Genomic DNA, 18,533 nt, shown 5'->3' on the forward strand with positions numbered 1-18,533 from the left:
TGTCTGGTTTGACTAGCAGTGGCTCTTCAGGATTGCAGGTGGAGGCCATTAACTAGAGATGGCAAGGGACTCAACCTGAGATCTTTTGCATACAAAGCAGTTGATGTAACACTGACCCACAGCCCCTTTGTTCAAGTATGACGATTAAAAAACATTCCAATTAATAAAACATCCCACTGAAAAAAATATTACACAAATACTTATAAAATTGTAAATGGCTGGCAGCATCTTTGAAGAAGTATTTTTCCTTCCTTCAGATACTGGCAGTGCTTGCAGGAACACATACAAGCAACATACTAATGTATTTTTTATTCACAATTATTGTTTTATTCACTTGCAGATTTAATCATACAATTAATTAGTTTTAATCAATCCTTTTAATCCATTTTTTCACTGAGGTAAGATTTTTTACATGCAAATGGGCCTTTCTGTCCAAATTGGATCATGTTAGCAGATTAATTTCATTAGTGGCAATCAACATAGTATAAAGGGAGTGGCTATGATAGATGAAATTTTATTCTAACATAAGCATTCATGAACTAGATCCATTGTGTCATATGCAATATGATTATCACTCGGCACATATTTATAAAGTTATCTCCAAAGGCTCTCTTTACTTCAGGAAGAAAAAACATTTGTAAGGGTGTGGTATCATGCCTTGACAATCATGGTGAGTTAGTATGGACAGTGGCAGAAATGAGCACCTGCCCTGGGAGGCAAATCAAGAAAGGCAGGAGTTCCAGGAACTGACAGAGTAAAAGGCCTCGAGGCAGTCAGGCAGACTACTCAGCAGGGAGTGAGAAGAACGAACATAAGGTGTGGGCACCTGAGCAGTGGAGTGGGGCCTGGCAGGGGTTGACAGTGAGGTCATCAGGCAGAAACAAGCCAAATTAGACTGGTCAGCCTGGGGCAGAGTGGGAGGATACAAGAGCAGGCAAGGATCTCAATGAAGGTTTAAAAGGGCATAGAAAAAGAGAAGTAGGACAACAAAGGAAAAGTGAAGGCCTGCTGCTACAGCCCCAGCAGGGTGATGGAAGAGTCCCCAAGAGGGAACAAGATGAGTGGACTTATTCAAAGCTCCACTGAAGATTTTTCCCATAAAGCCTGTTTCTAAACATTTCAAAACCAAAATCCAACAGGAAGCTGCTGAACTGGAATTCATATGTAAATTTGACTCAGTCAGACTTGGATTGAATAGAGATTATGAATGGTTATCTCATTATCAGAAGTAACTGATTTCATTAACAGAAGCAAACTGATCTCATCAGAAGCAAACTGATTTGCATCTACTCCCCCCTCCCCTTACCACCTATATATATATGGCCAGTTTCTTCTTACCCTCCATGCATCTGACGAAGAGAACTGTGGTTCTCGAAAGCTTATGCTACAGTAAAGTTGGTTAGTCTTAAAGGTGCTACTGGACTCTTTACTATTTTGCTACTACAGACTAACATGGCTAACTCCTCTGGATCTCTCTCTGATGACAGATGAAAGATAATCAAAATATTGAATATGTAATTAGAAAGAAAACAATATCAGGTCTTAGCACTGAAAAGAAGGAAAAAACCCTGAATATATTTGATGCTTTTGTACACCTTCTGGCTTTCCCATCATTTTTCCTAAACATGTATTACTGTAGTATCTTAAGAGAGACAGCAGAAAAGCTGGAGCAGATGTTCCATGGATTGGAAAGTCTCAGTCTTTGCTGGTCCTGCCCCCACTGGTACCATCTTCCCCATCTCAGCTCCTTTTTAAAGTTAAATTTTCCCTTCTATCTCCACAATGAAAGGAGCTATGGCCTTTTTTAAAAAAAATAAAAACTTGGAATTCAGCTTTTTATAATGCAACAGCAATTATGTCAATTGCCAATGCCAGTGTGGGAGGAAACACTGGAAAAGTGCTCTTGTGATGGGTAAATGACTGCTGCAGGGGACTAGGCCAGGGAAAATGTGGGGAAACCCACTACGTGGAAGTCACCAAAGGCTCAAGCAAAGAAAACTAATGGGCTCGATCATGGTCAGGAAAGAACTTGTGCTTACAATTCCAATTTAGGAAAAGCTATTTTTCTTGTAAAAAGCATCTGCCTTGTTTACTGGGAACAGGAATTTTAGCTGTGGCTTGCTTATTCTAGAGCCACATTACTGAATTGGATGAGACTGCTCTAAGCTAAAGAAGCTGCCTTTCCTATCATACAAGCAACAGGATCTCCTACTGACCAGCCACTGCAGAGTTTTTGGTGCTTAAATGGGATTAGTGATTGCTCGTGCATATGTGCTGATCAGTTATTTGCCTCCAAAGGAGTCCTCAACAGAATTACACCCTCTCAAGCTCATTAACTTCAACAGACTTAGAACCACACTACACATTATGAATTTTGGAACTGGGGACCTGGATCCAATTCACCAAAATTCATAACATGTGCTTTGTCCCTTAGAAGGATGTAAATGATTAGGACTGCATTGAAAATTACTTTCCTGGAAGAAGCAATAAGAGTATTGCACTTACTGTAGCGTTATCAACAGCACTCAAACTACGTAAGTGGTGGAGTTTGGGCCCAGGGGGTTGGGGAAGAGGACTCCCTACTAATTTGGAAATAGGTATCACCAAAATCACTTGCCACTAATTGATTTAGAACTACTTAAATTGAAAAAGAAGTTTTAAGTTCTTGTTTAAAGAAAATATAAGCATAATAGCACTTCAACATCCAAATGAAGTTACTCCACAGAATTCAATCCTCTCTGTTTAGCTGCAGAATTAATTTTGTAAATTAGGTATGCACACCCAAATCAATCAGGGCTTAAACATTTCAAACAAATTTTACAATGCCCTTGTAGAATAGACGAGATTAATCCAGATACATTTTTCAAAAAAAAATATCAACATTATTTGGCAACAGTAGATCAAATTTCGTTGCTTCACTTGCAAAGTTACACATGTGAAGGGTAATTTGTCAAGGTGTCATTGCAGACAGACAGATCTTCAGTTCCAAAGAGCATATTTTCATGTGCAGCATAGGAATAAACCTCTGACTCAGTACAATTTCTCAGGGTAAAATCCTTAGTGAAACAGAACTTGATTTGGCCAATTGTTTGTACTTCTTCACCCTGTAGAGAAAAAAGAAAAGAAAAACGAATTCAATTTAAAGAGTCCATTACGCGGATCTTTAAAAGGGGAGGAGAGAATATAAGGACCATCTTCAAGATGATGCATACCAGTTAATCAGCTGTGGAGATTCAAATGCTCTGCACCAAGTCCAGCACACTTGAACGCCTACAAGTGATTAACTGACACACCTTTTCTATTGCTTCTGATTAGAGAGAACAGATTGCCAGTTGCACAAATGATGCAATCAAATGAATCCTCAGTGTAATTAGTATCATTTTTCAAGACATAAAAAGATAGGACTGTCATTTTGTTTAAATGGAAAATATATAAACCATTATAAAATGTATTTGTAAATACAGTAAGTCTACAACCAACAAATTACTTATTCTAAGAAGTGTTACTAATTCCTGAAATTTACCAGTGGCAGTAATTATTTGTTAGCACTTGGATACTAATGTTTGCACTCCAATGTTACTGCAATGCTTATTTTAGCATGTTTCATGAAGTTGTGCCAAAGCCATTAATGCAGCAGTATCCCAAGCACTTTACACCTATGAAGAAGGTATGTACAGCAGCCTCCTGGACACGATTTAGTATATAAATCTGATTCAAAAGCCCTAAGATGGCAGGCCTCTTAACTTGGTGCCTTTTCAGTCATGGTTGCTCTGATTCTTTAGGAGGGACCCCTTGCTACCATTGTCCATTCACACATTACAAAAACAGGGAGGCTAAAAATAGAGGTATTAGGCTGGCAAAGATGTATGCATTCTTCCCTATTGTTCTAAAAGAATGCACAGCCTCAGAAGGCAGCAGAGCAACTGGGAGACAGGCAGCTGAACCCTTTGCTTTCTGTTAATTTTTCCATTTGAAATTGTCCACTTCTGATTTTTCCAGTGGAACAGAAAAGATACATGCACTGTTTGAACTAAGCACTCTTCCACTGGGAAGAGCACTGATACATTCTCATGGTTATTTAACTTTTTTAGCCTTCATTTATGATTTTACTCCTCGAAATGAACAAGCAAAGTGGAAAAATCAAATTTTTCTACTTGTTACAGGAAATATGTCAACAGAAACTTATTCCTTAATTATGCTCAAAAAGAGTTGCACTTACTGTAACTGCTGTTCACTGACGTCTTCTGTGCAAGCATACATGGGACTGTGTGTGCACCGGCCTGCCGATTGGTAGGATTTCAAGCTTTAAGTCTGCTCGTCTCCCTGGTGCGCATGTGTGGCTTTTCGCACCTAAGGACCAGGAGACGACACCCCCTCCCCTCAGTTCCTCCTGGTCGCCGGCTCCCACAGGTAAGTATTGAAGAAGCACAGTGGGGCAGGAGGGAGGGTATGTGTGCCTGCACAGAAGACATTAATGAACAGCAGTTACGGTAAATGTTTTCATTGTCCGTCTTCTGTGCAGTCCCACATGGGAGACTCACAAGCTTTTTACCTTGGAGATGGGTGTGTTTTTCATTGAAATAAGGAGTGAAGTACAGCCTGTCCCACCGCTGATTCCCTTCTTTCCATCACATCCAGGGTGTAGTGTTTACCAAATGTCTCTGAAGATGACCATGTAGCTGCACTGCAGATGTCATGTAAAGGAACTCCCCTCGTGAAAGCAGCCGAAGACGCCTTGGATCTGGTGGAATGCACCTTTACCTCCAGTGGACACAGTTAAGTTAGCTGTTGCATAACAAGTCTTAATTGTTAGAGTAAACCACATGGCTATAGATTGTGCCATGGCCCTCTTTCCCTTTCTAGGGCTAGCATAGCAGACAATTCCTTTCTAAATGTCAATGTACAATGCAAATAGAATAGTAGGGCTCTACATACATCTAAGGAGTCCAAGGCCCTCTCCAAACTATTAGATGGCTCAGGAAAGAACACAGAGAGTATAATAACCTGTGATAGGTGGAACTGGCTTGCTACCTTAGGCCAAAACTTATGGTCAGGTCTCAGTATCACTTTCCCCTGATGACTCTTCAAAAATGGGGAATATGATCTCAGGGCCGCCAATTTACTCACGCGTCTAGTGGAAGTAATGACTACTAAAAATGCTACCTTATACAAAAGAAACTTCAAATAACAGCTAGCTAACAGTTCGAAAGGAGGTCTTGTCAGTTCTGCTAGCACCAATTGTAAGGACCACTGAGGTACTCTCTCTCTAACAGGTGGAAACATGTTTTACAACCCCTTAAGAAATGATTTAGACAAACTATGGGAGAAAACTGTTTTGCTATCTATTTTGGGACTGAATGCTGAGATTGTAGCCAGATAAACCTTGACAGAGGAATTCGATAAGCCCTCATCTTTGAGGGATAACAAAAAATTCCAAGATATCTGACAACTGACAATCAAAGGGATCCAGTCCCTTGTCCCGGGCCCAGGTATTGAAGCGTTCCCATTTGAAAGCATAAGACTTCCTCGTATTTTCTCTCCTAGCATTGAGAACAACCTCTGCCACTCTTACAGACAGGGTCCCTGACCTACTATGCACCATGCTGTGAGTTTCAGTCTGGGTAGGTTGTGATACTATACCCTGTTGTCTGTTAGCAAATCTGGCTCCAAGCTGAAATGATATAATGAACCCTGAGATAGATGCATTACATGTTTGAAACCATGCTTGTCTGGGCCAGTATGGTGTTATCAGGATCATATGAGGTCTGTCCAATTGTATCTTGCTGACAGTTCTAGCGATCAATGGGATTGGGGGAATGGATAAAACAGGTGGCCACTCCGAGTTAGTTGGAAAGCATCCCCTAGTGAGTTGACACCTACTCCTCTCCTGGAACAGTAATGTGGAGCTTTTCGGTTCCCTTCTCTTGCAAATAGGTTGATGTCCAGAATTCCCCAGTCCCTGAACACTGGTTCTAGGTACATCATGGAAACGGACCACTTGTGATTGTCTGAACTGAGTCTGCTCAATCTGTCTGCAGTTACATTCGTGATGCCTGGCATATGTACAGCATGCAGAGGTGACATTTTGCTGGTTCGCAAAACATCCCAGATGACGATCACTCCCTTGCACACCCTTCTGGAACTGGTGCCCTCCTGCTTGTTTAAACAGAACATTGCTGTACAGCTGCCTGTCAGGATCTGCACTCTCTTTTGTTGTACTGTGTCTGAAAATGCAATAAGGGCATAATGAATAGCTCTGAGCTCAAGCACATCAATGTGTAAATTTCTCTCCTGCCTCAGTCATTTCCCATGTGCACTGAGTGAGCCACAACTAGCTCCCCAGCCCAAGGTGGATGCATCCGTAGATAATGTAATGTCTATCTGTGGGGAACCAAACTCAACCCCGCCCAGGAGATTTGTGTCCTCTTACCACCAAGTTAATGTTCTGACAATTGCTCAGGTATCGAGTACCTCCTGTCTGACTTGTCGCATTCAAAGTTATGCACTGATAGAAAGCACAATTGCAGTTTATGCATGTGCAATATTACCATGGGTATAACCAAGGCAACAAGGTTTGGACAAACAATGCTGACTGGAATCTGCAATGGGTGTACCTGGTTCACTAGACTCCTGATTCTGTCTGCTCTGTCTTGGGGAAGAAAACCCTTATTTAGATCAACATCCAGAACAGCACCAATGAAATGAGCTCTCCTGGAAAGAGGACAGGACAGATTTCTTAAAATTAACTATCAGCCCCAGTTGACTGCATGTGTCAACCACTAGTGTTACATGTTCATTCAGAAGAGCTTCTGAGGATGCTGTAAGAAGCCAATAATCCAAATAAGGAAATATCGCATAACCCTGTTTTCTTAGATGTGCTATCACTACTTGATGAAAACCCAAGGAGCTGTGGAAAGGCCGAAGAATAACACCCAATACTGAAAGATTCTTCCATTCCATACGAAATGTGGAAACTTCCTATGTGAAAGGTGTATTGCAATATGAAAATATGCATCCTTTAAATCTAAGATTGCGAACCACGTGTTCTGTGGAAGCAATTGCAGTACCACATTCAGTGTGACCATTCTAAATTTTTTTGTACAAATTAATTTGTTTAAACCTCTATGGTCCAGAATAGGTCTGACCCCTCCAGGCTTCTTATCCACTAAAAACATGTTGGAATAAAACCCCCACCTAGGGTCGTCAGAAGCTACTTCCTGTATTGCTCCTTTCTTTTGTAATTCAGTCATTTCAGAAAGCAGCCTGTCAGAAAAGGAATGAGATAAGATATTAGGAATACCTGAGGCTGGATAAGAAGCAAACCCAACTTTATCCAAACTTCACAATTTTTAGAACTCAATTATTGCTGGTGATGTCTGCCCAGGTTGCATAAACGCTGGCCTACCTGTCACCAAACACAACTGACTGTCCCCCTTTTAGTCAGAAGGGTTTCTGCTGCCCTTGCAGCTCTTTACCCAAAGGGTTCTGCTTCCCCTGATGTGGATGGTTATTGGACCGTCTCCTCTGGTACTGTCACTGTACGGATTGGGACTGCTTGTACTGAGGATACGACTGATATCAGTATGCTTTTCCCCTGTAAGGTTGTTGGTGCTGGTACTGATAGCTCTGTGTAGACTACAGTTTAGGTGGAAGCACACTGTAGGATCGGGCCATCTGCCTGTCCTTTCACTTTTGTGATAGTCATTGGTCTTAGATGAAAATAAAGTCGACCCTTCAAAGGGAAGATCTTTAATTTTGTTCCTGGTCTCTATAGGAAGTGCAGTAGTGCGCAACCACACATAGAGTCTCAACACTACTGATGATGCTAGGGATCTGGCAGAAACGTTAGCTGCATTACGATCAGCATGGATTTGCTGCTTTGATAGTTTGAGTGCTTCATCAAGAATAACTTTGGCCAGGATCTTCTGATCCTCTGGTAACTTGTCTGTAAAGGCTGTCATCCTGTTCCACAAGAATACCTGGTACACCCCCATGATTGCTGTGCAGTTAGCTATTTTGACACTGAGGACAGCAGAGGAGTAGTTTCCTGCCCAGAGAATCGAGCTTCCTACTCTCCTTATAAGCTGGGGCTGTATGCGTACCCTGGCATTGTCTGGCTTGCATCTCCTCCATCACTAAGCATGATGGAGGAGGGTAACTGAAAAGAAATGCACAGATATCCTCACATGTCTTGTAAAGTCCCTCACCTTTTTTGCAGTTGGAGAAGAAGCAGGTTTCTCACAGACAGATCCGATTAGATCAACAAAGCCTTAGATAATTGGAAAGGCCACATTAGCTGGGTTGCCCGAGTAAAGATGTTGAAGGATCTTATCCTTTGGCTTTGGATCTCCTGCTGACACTTCTATTTCTAGATATCGAGCCATCCTCAACATTTGCTCGGTATACAATCGGTAATCATCATAGGGGGAGAACCATCCTGCTCCCAAAACTACCTCATCCGGGGATGGTTCCGAAGCTGGGTTCAAACTCCGTTCCTGCTCGGGTTCAGATAGATAAGATAATGCCAATCCAGGAATCTGGATTGGCATTATAAGATGTCCTGGATCCCCTTGGCTGTTCAAAAGCATCACAGCTCAACGTGATGGAGTGCGTTCGGTACAGTTCACACCTGGATTATGAATGGTGAGATTAAGTCTGTTGAGCATGAAGGTAAAAGTGTCTGTCCCTTTCTCTATTTTACAAGGTAGATTTGCATCTGGTCCCTCCGGTAATTCACCCTTCTCCACCAAGGAGTGGTATGATGGAGAGCAAGAGTGGAAGGATGGTGTCCTAGGTCAGTCGAACACTGGTTCCATCTCCTTTGGTTCCGAAGGAGGTTCGATGTGTTTAGTCTTCCTCTTTGCCTTCCTCCTTGGTAGCTGTCGGAACTTGGCTGGAATCGGTTCTTTCGGTTCCACAGCCTTCGACTACAGTCCCTTCAGATCCAACTTTGGCTCTGGGCTCTTCGGCTCCAAGCAGTGACTGCCATGCATTGTCTCTGCAGGACAATGTTCTGATGTCTTGGTGATCATTTTAGTAGTTGCTGGGCAACTATAACAATATTGATAACCTTTCCAAACCTTAGTTTTGTCACTCATAATCTGGGGGAGGGGCACTTGGAAGGGTTTTAAAAAGGGAGAGAAGGAAGCTGGGGAAGGGAAAAAAGCACCTGAAGGGTGGTGTGAAGAAAATGGAGACAGACGGGTGGGAGAGAATAAAAGAGGAAAGGGTTGCCAGGGGTAGAATTGGTGTGAGAAAACTGAAGATGGGGTGGGGGAATAGATAAAGGTAAGCTGGTTGGTAGGTAAGGGAGAAAGAAGGAAACAAAGAAAGGGGAAGAGAGACTGAAGGGAGTCGGACTGCCAAGAGAAAAGAAATCATCACGAGTTCCTCACTTCTAAAAATCATTTCAACTTGCCACCTTTCCATGAAGGGATTCTGTATGCTTTGGAATAGCAGACAGAATTTCTGACAAAAACAAAACACCTCTGATGCTGAGAAAAGTACTTCCCATCTTTATGAATGAGTTTACAGTTTTTCTTTGGCAAGATCATGGCTATGAGCTCTGGACCATAGATTTCTGGCTTTTAAAAAATACATACACTAAGCACATGCTACATTTTCTAGCAATGGGCAAGTCAGCAATTTGTCCAGCCCTCTTTATTAATTTGAAAGCCAAATTGCCTTAACTAATAAAAAGAAAATTGCTTTCAATCACACCCATTTCCATCTTTAGTTTGGAAAGACTGGATTTAATTAATATATTCCAAGCAGTAATTGACTGAGAAATGTATTTGAAAAGAAGTCTATTACCCCAAATCAATGCAAATAACACTCCTAGAGGCAAAATTTATTTTAATGGATAATTGATATTTTCAAGCACAGAAGACAAACGTGTAGGAATTGTTACCCTTTTTAATAAAGATGTCACTGGACATCTTTATAATACTACCATTTTGAAGGCCTAAAAACACTATATAGTTTATGGAGCTGCTTTGTTAACAAGATATCTGCTGTAAATCCTGCACTAAGATTTTTCAGGCAGATAAGGGCCCAGTACAGATAGCAACCATGATGCCCAGGGAAGAGCTTAAGCCCCGCCCTCCATACCATTGTCCTGAACTAAAATGGCTCCAAGGAGCCAGTCTTCATCCTATTAGGGAAGTTTATGTGTACTGACGTGCTACATGTAAGTTTCCTCAATGAAGTAAACAGCAGCTTTCCAAATAGTCCTGACTGGATTTCCCTCTCCTTCATGATGCCTGAAAACTAAATGTCAACATGGAATTTCCAGTCCATATCTGGTTGACAGGACACAAGGCATACATTGAACAGACGCATAAACAATACAGAATATCGCTAAGCACTGACAGGCAGTGTGAAACTAATAGTCAGACTGTTGGTATTGAACATAGGCAAGAAAAATCCTAGCTCAGCCACAAACTTGTAGAGATTTCTGCTTCTCAGATTTGCTTCTTTCTTAGGGCTGCTTAAACTAGAAGCAGTTTCTACACTGTAAAATGTTACATAAATAGCTTAACTCAGAGAGACAGCAGAGGCAGACAAAGAGGAGATAATGATATGCTAATCATTTCATTTTCCAGATACAGAAGGAAGACAGAACCTGCACAGGTCATCTTAGCTAATCCAAAACTTCAGTTTTGAGATGGAGCAAATGTTTCATCTTCCCAATAACTTGTTTAGAATATTATTGTTCTTAGATTTTTCATAGCATATTAGGAGAGTTTCAAGTTCAAGTTAATATGAATTTGGGGAAAGACTTTCAAACTTACAATTAGCAGCCACTGCTGCTAACAAGTAAATAATCACACAAGAGTGGGGAAGGAGATTAATACAGTGAGCACAAATCTACAAAAAGTACTTAATTTCAAAACATTGCAAGTGGTTCACTCCCAATTTCTAAATATTAAGAATTACCGGAAGTTTCAAAGACCAACTAGGGAATCAGTAGTAATAAAAACCAATATACCTGTTCTGGAGAAAGGCATTGGATCTTTGGTGTTACATTATAAACACTTGTAAGAGCTTCTTGGATGGTACTCAGCTGAAAATTTAAACAAAACACTGTTGAAAGGCTCAAAATATCACTTCAAACATGAAACAGTTTCATGATTAAGTCAGAGTGATTATACAGAAGAAACAGCACAAAGGATAAGTAACGCAAAGCTTCTATTCAAAGGACCCATTATACTTTGCCATGTAACATTATTTTGTTAAGGCTTTATTATACTGATGGCATAATTCAATGCAAAGTCAAGCTTCTTCTTACCTGGTAGTAGTTACCGCCTGGCTTTATTCCCAGTTTAAAGAGATAACTGCAAGTAAGAAAAAGAAAGATGCACATCTTCACTATAGCATTTCACTCCTTACAGGCAATGGTGCTATAGTTATCCAATGCTCTGTTATATTATACTAGTCAATGCATATTTAAAGGTTAGGCAGATAAGTTCCAAAAACTCCAGCCCATGTTAACTATCCATTCCATTAAATTTCCATTTTTCTTCAGCTATTTTGCCATGCAGCTACTAGAATAATGGCTGGAAATAAATTTCCTAAAGATGCTCTACGCAGCTTACAAGTGCAGAAATCCATTAATATCTAACCAGTTGTCTAGGGAAATTCTTTGAGAAGAAGCTTGTCCACCTCTACCATTCCCACTGTGTACAGCCACAAGGACATACTGAGTGTGTAGGGCACTGAAAATTGTGAGGAGACAGAGGATTGTGAGGCTTGACTAGCACGCGTGTGAACTGAGTGTGAGTCACAGAACACTCCTCAGAATCCCCTGCAGTAATTCTACGGCTGGATTTCTTAAAAGTAAAAAACTGGAAAGGTCTTGGGCAACCTACTGAGTTCACAACAAACACAAATCCTTTTCTTTATTATAACATGTGCCCCTCTATAACTTTAAATGCTACTTTAAATGTTTCTTCTTATGGTTTTACAATGGAATCACTGGCAACATTCAGGTGTTGTGGAAGGTGCAACAAGCAAACTTAAGGCACCAATTCTAATTAATTCTTATTTAAAGCCACTAAATTTTAAAAACTTGATAATGCAGGTCACTGTATGAAGTTGTTTTTATTCTCAAAATAGCAATTCAATAAAAAAACACACAAAGCATTTTATTCTCTATTTTATGGACAAACTCAAGGGAATAATAAGGGAGGCAGCACAGACAGAAGTGAAAGAAGAAATTCTTAGCTAATAACATTTGAAGGAATGCTTTTAAATACCTGTTGAGGTCCAGTTTTTCATACAGTTCCAGTGCTTTACTAAAGTACTTTTTCTGGGAATTAAGAGATTTCAGTGTAGCAACACAAGTCCCATGTTTGTCCCACTCATGCTTCCTGCAGCAGGAAAAGAGAGAGTCTGGTTATGTGTCTATGTGTACAAATCCAGAAGAAAAATCTGTTAGAGAAAACTCTCATTCAAATTTCTAAACAGACACATGAAGCTAATTAAATTTTAACACAGAAAATGCCTCTGCCCTTAAGAATTCTTCCTCACCACAAAATATCCTGTACTTTAAAAAGTTCAGTTACGTACTCATTTTTAATAGATGTAAGTAGAGGGGAAAATGGTTTTACACAATATATTTTGATATGGTGAACTGTGAAAAAGAAGGTGACTCACAGTGAGGAGAGCTAGCTACAGAAGAATGGCAAGAACAAAACAATTTTTGGATCAAAAGATACTGAGCTGAGAACCAAGGAACAGAACAGAGCCAGTGTAGTACAGTAATTAGTGTCAGACTAGGATTTGAGAGACCCAGGTGTGAATCTCCACTCTGCTGTAAAAGCTCACTGAGTGAACACAGACCAGTCACACACTCTCAGCCTAACCAGACCAGTCACAGACCAGTCACACACTCTCAGCCTAACCTACCCCACAGGGTTGTTGTGAGGATAAGAGAGGAAAGGAAAAAGTTATACACAGTCTTGTCCCCAGTGGGCACCCAAATGAAATAAGTAAATATCTTAAACTGTCAAAATCAAGGAATATCTATCACAACACAAAGATTAAGGCTCTGGGAGAGTCTAAAATCCAAGTACCTATAGTTGTTTAGATGTAAAAGTCTCCATTAACCTTCATTAACTTTTTATCTTGCTGTTTTTCCAAGGAGCTCTGGGTAGCATACGTAGTCCTCTCCCCCCATTTTATCCTCATGACAACAACCTGTTTAGTAAATTGCTAGCCTGCTCTTTGCTCCAAGGAGCTCAGAGAGGAACCAAGGTTCTCCTAGTCTCCATTTTATCCCCACAACCACCCTGTCGTGAAGGTTAGGCTGAGAGAGAGTGACTGGTCCAAAGTCATCCAGCCAGCTTCACAGCAGAGCAGAGATTTGAAATTGTCCCCACCCCCCTACCCCCATGGTCATAACTTGGCACTGTGACTACTGCCACCTCACTAGCTCTCTTGTATATAGTCAATGTTTTTTCAAGACTAATAATCTCATGTCCTACCCAATACAGCTGTGTTTAAATGGATCTGCTTTTAAGACAGAAAAGAAGAAAAGTTATGCATTAAAATCAAGGGAATGTCTGCATGGGCACTCTTCCACTAACTTTCTTTTGCTTTTATTTGACCATGCTCCACTCTGACCATATCTAGAGATACTTCTTTCTCGCAGGACTGTGGGCTGCTTAAATGTGATAGTTTTTTTTTAAAAGGGGAGGGGAACTGTGCAGGAGTGCAAGAAAATGGAAGATTTGTATTCACTTACTGTGAAGCTTCCTTTCTCAGTGGTCCAGGAGTGGGGCAGTCCTTACTTTTGGGATATAGCTCCTCCTCTCCGAAGGCAGGGTCAGTCAGCTGATTTTAATCCTGGAGGGGAGGGGCTTGTCCCTGGAATCACCAGTCTGTTCCCAAGCCCTGACTCCCCATCACAATACCAGAAGGGAAAATAATAACTCCCCTCAATTTTTTTAAAATAGAAAGATCACTCCCTTGAATCCACTGGGAGGAAGACTATCATCCTAACTCTTCATCCAATCCTAGAAGCCGCCCTGCAAGAAACTCAGGTGGGCAGGACTGCCCCACTCCTGGACAACCGAGAAAGGAAGCTTCACGGTAAGTGAATACAAATCTTCCATTCTCCGGTGATCCTAGGAGTGGGGCAGCTCTTACTTTTGGGACATACAAGAGCAGTGTACCCCAGGGTGGGTAGTCCGGCTTCCAGGTCTAGAGGGTGTGTATTAGTACCCTCCTGCTAAAGGTTGTCTCTGGGGAAGACAACTTATCTTAGACAATTATTGGGAAGACCACCTTATCGATCGTTTCTAATGACTAAAGGATTTATAGGCTGCCTGTGTCACTGTTTCCCTTAGTGAGTGCGCTCTGACATCTATGGGCATCTCCAGACCTCTGGCTTGACATGCCAGAATTATGTACCCTCTGCTTTACCTACTTAGCCAAGAAAAGAACACTCTGGGTCCCAAGAAGGGCCTCCTGCAAACACACAACTGGCGTCCCAGACTTCTGAAACACTGTTTAGTCCTGCCGAAGTGGAATCTCACATCTCTACATAATCAAGGTAGTGAGATTTATTTATTTATTTCCTTCCTGTGCTTTGGATTAGATTAGAAGGAGGTAAGTACTATCTCTCCTGTCCTATGAAAACATGAAGTTCACCTTTGGAAGAAAGTTTTTTTTGTTCATAATTTGCTCTACCATCTTGGAGCAAAGGGCATGGCTCTCTATCTATTGCTAGTGCCTGCCATTCTGACACTTGTCTAACTGATTTAATTCTCATCTGAAAGATGGTTTTAAAGGTCATTTCCTTTAGGGGACATGAGGTTATAGGCTCAAGGCATCTTTTATATAATGCTCTCAATACCAGATTAAGATTTCACGTGGGAAAAAAACAGCGAATCCTTGGAAGATTCTACAATGAGGTCCCCTTTTAGAATACACTGCCATGAAGGTGATATATAAGGGAACATCCTAGAACCCCTAATTGGTCACTACCTGTTGTCTAAGGGTGTTGGTATTAAGATTTTTCTTCAACCTCTCTTGAAGAAAGGATAGTAACTCCCTAATTAGCCCCAAAAGATTACATGACTCTATCCATGCATTTTTCTGGGAACTTGGCGGGAATTTTTATAGACTCTGCGGAACTCTTCCTGGAGGCTAGCATCAATCATGCTTTCTGTTTAGTCCAATCCTATTAGCTGTTTCTGTTCGACCTCCACACTGTGAGGCTTGTCAGAGCTGGTCAGGGGTGTTGTTTTGATCCCTGCATCAATGGGCCCTCCTGCAGTGGAGGTGCCAGGGATCCATGCTTGAAAGATTCTTAAGGTTTTGAGACTATGTCTTTCTGGACCTGAAAGTTGCTATTAGCATCACTTCTGCACTTTACTGTGTGATCTTCTGAACAGCTCTGTGCAATAGCTGTACTGTGGAAGACATACACGACGTGTGAAGGCAGCTTGCTGCTCACATCATCTATCCCTATGATTTGAGGGTTTCTTCTCCTTGCGCATTGTTAAAAACTGTGGGAAGATTCTGAGATTCCACCATACCGTGGTCTGATGGCTCTGAGTTCCAAAAGGTTTACCCTGTTGATCATTTGTCCTTCAGCCAGATGCCCTTGGGTGTGGGATCCCCATCCCCAAAGACATGTCCATGGTCATCACTGTTCTCTCTGGTTCTTTGAGTGGGACACCATCGTGGGACTGAATGAGGTACAGCCACTGGTTGTTTTCCTGTTTGAGGATCTCTGGCAATTCAACTATCTTGGACCTCTTGTGATCTAACGCCCCATGGGATGGCAACAGGCATTTCTGAAGTGCACAGATCAAGATGTCATTTGGATATGGGAAAGGAGCCACTCTCCGTGGCCTAGCCATGCTATCAGTGATACTCGGATTCTGAAGAACACCATAGGTGGCGTTTTCAGCTCAAAGGAAAGGGCCCAATGTTGGAAGTGCCTCGGAGAGATTGATGGAAGCCAGACAATCTCCCTTCTGAAGGGCAGTCATGACAAATTTTAGCCTTTTCATTCTGACCTTCTTGTTCCTAGGCGTCTATTTTATTTGACCAAATTCCTTTGGATCTAGGGGAAAAGGGACCAGGTGGCACAGAATTGAATTCCACTGATCACAGTATCCAACACCTGCCTGTTTCTTATTATTAGCTGCCAAGGGTTTGTTAAACATTGTAAGCATCCCCCAAACACCATCATGCCTGCTGCCTTGGTGTAGACACACTGAGTTCCCTTCTTTGTCCCTTTAATATTCTGATTGGATTTGTTGAAGGAGAGGGTACTACCCTCCTCTCGATGTTTGGTCTGCTTTCCTTTATTTAGAGTTTCTCCAGACAGGTTGATATCTTTGAAAGGAACCACGGTTACTTTGGCTTTGGGGCAAATGGTCTACATTCCAATTTCTAAGCTAAGTGTTGTGCCTGGTTGCCTGAAAACCATGGTCCTTGTTGACCACAGCATAGCAAATTGCCGGGGCTGTTTTCTTAGTTTTGCTATTTGGCAGGGGTTTACTGCTCACTGCAGCCAGGTCTGAGACCCGAGAGAATGTGACTCTAGGAAGGAGTAGAGCTGTCACCAATGCTCTGAAGGATGTAGCGGAAACTTCCAGTTTTCTGTGCACAGCCAGTTCAAACCACTTGATGCTGGAATCCTAGGTAGTCCATCCTTGTCAACGGGCAGTACAGGATTAGATGGCAGGCTGGTTACCAGATCATCTACCAATGGCAGCTTGATCCTCTCAGTAACCCCTGGAACTAATATATAAGACGTGGGGGGGGGGGAGGAAATAAGAGTAGTTAGATTTGCCAACGTTTCCTTCTTAAGACTTCTACAAGCATGTGAGACTACTGGAAAGGAATCCCTGATGGGATTATTCCTGATTCTAGGGAGGATTCTCTCCAACCCCTTAGTCCTTAAGGGAGAAGACTCCAGGATCCTCATCACCTTAGGGAGCTTTCTAGGATATGGCTCCTGAGGAAGACCTGCTAGGAAATTTTCTCTTCTTTTAACAGCTCCCCTTTCTTCTTGGCTGAGGGAGAAAACTGATAGCTCAGGGTCCTCAGATCAAAGGCTTAACCGAGATCTGTGCTCTTAATGGCCCTCATCTCCTCTTTAATCTGGGGAGGGGGCACCCCTTTACCTATCTGGAGTCAGACTCCCATACTGGAATGCCTCTCTTGCCCATCTGAGAGTCTAGCTGCTAGACTATTTATTGGTGTGCCTTCAGGACCTCTTTGAATTCCTTATTTCCATCCTGGGCCATGCCAGTTTGTTTGTTAAATAGTAACTATGGCTGCGACTATGTAAATAGGGGGCATGTAATTTCTTTCCCCTTAGTGGTGGAAAATGTCATCCAGTCATAGTTGCCTCTGCAGCACTGGTCTTTTTTGGAGGTCTCCCATCCAATTGCTAACCAAGTCCAACCCTGCTGAAGTACTGAGATCAGATGAAATCTGGCTTGCCTGGACTGTGATATCACAATCAGGGGATGCGATAAGGTCAGAATCATCATTATTCCCCCAGAACCGCTAGGTAATTGAGACTTTTACCCGTTAGCCACCGAGTTCAAGTAATTATGGGACTTGAACCAGCTGGGTAATGATTCATGGCCCAGCACTTAACCACAACATTACAGCAACTCATTTCAGGCTTCCTTGCCTGGTGAATGCAAACCCCAGACCTTCTCCCTTTTGCTAGTCTCTTGAGACACCCAGGAGTAGGTTGAGGCCTGAGAATTAGGCAAGTTTAGGCCGCAGACTTGCACTCTCTGAGGCCTAGAAGGAGGCTAGGCCTGCCTTTGCTGACCTACCACCAGCAGAAAATTTTCCAGGCATTCTTGCCTGATGGCTCCAGGCCCTTGGGCTTTTTCTCTTTCACTGGACTATTGAGAGGCCTAGAAGAGGCTGAGGCCTGGGAGTTTGGAAAGTCTAGGCCCCAGGCCTGCACTTTTAGAGGCCTGGAAGATGGCTAGGCCTGTCTTTGCTGACATTCTGCCATCTAGGCCCCTGGACATTTCTCTTTCACCGGCCTGTTGAGAGGCCTAGAAGAGGCTGAGGCCTGGGAGTTTGGAAAGTCTAGGCCGCAGGCCTGCACTTTTAGAGGCCTGGGAGATGGCTAGGCCTGCCTTTCCTGACATTCTGCCATCTAGGCCCTTGTGCTTTTTCTTTTTCACCGGCCTGCTGAGAGGCCTAGAAGGGGCTGAGGTTTGTGAGTTTGGAAAGTCTAGGCTGCAGGCTCACACTCTTTGAGGCCCGTGAGGTGTCTAGGCCTGCCTTTGCTGACATTCTGCCAACAGAAATTTTCCCTCCAAAAGGAGAAATGAAAGTGAAAACGTATCTCACAAGTCCCGGATGAAAGGAAAGAGAAATAAAGGAGGGCTCCTTTTTATTTAGGGCAAGCTGGCTCTGAGGCTTCTGCTACTCTTCTCCCCCCTCCTTCCTTTCGCTGCCCCCATTACCCACAGGATCAGTCTTACCGCGGTTCAGTCGGGGCTGCCGGAGTTGGAGCAGGTCCTCTGCTACTGCTG

At 42.4% G+C, this 18,533-nt stretch overlaps 1 protein-coding gene across 4 annotated transcripts in view; it reads right to left on the minus strand.

Moving 5' to 3' along the window:
• Positions 1–498: 498 nt before the first annotated feature.
• The window catches only part of RNASET2 (ribonuclease T2), a 50,708-nt gene continuing 32,673 nt past the window's right edge, over positions 499–18,533 (minus strand). For all 4 annotated transcript variants that reach the window (XM_054973926.1, XM_054973942.1, XM_054973917.1 and 1 more), the window contains exons 7-10: positions 12,258–12,371; positions 11,291–11,336; positions 10,991–11,065; positions 499–3,104 (exon numbers count right to left, since the gene is read on the minus strand). In XM_054973926.1, the coding sequence (XP_054829901.1) occupies positions 2,928–3,104; positions 10,991–11,065; positions 11,291–11,336; positions 12,258–12,371 (412 nt within the window). In that variant the 3' untranslated portion in view covers positions 499–2,927. The remainder of the gene's footprint in view (positions 3,105–10,990; positions 11,066–11,290; positions 11,337–12,257; positions 12,372–18,533) is intronic.

This window comes from Eublepharis macularius, chromosome 1, assembly GCF_028583425.1.
Source record: "Eublepharis macularius isolate TG4126 chromosome 1, MPM_Emac_v1.0, whole genome shotgun sequence".
Lineage (NCBI taxonomy): Eukaryota > Metazoa > Chordata > Lepidosauria > Squamata > Eublepharidae > Eublepharis > Eublepharis macularius.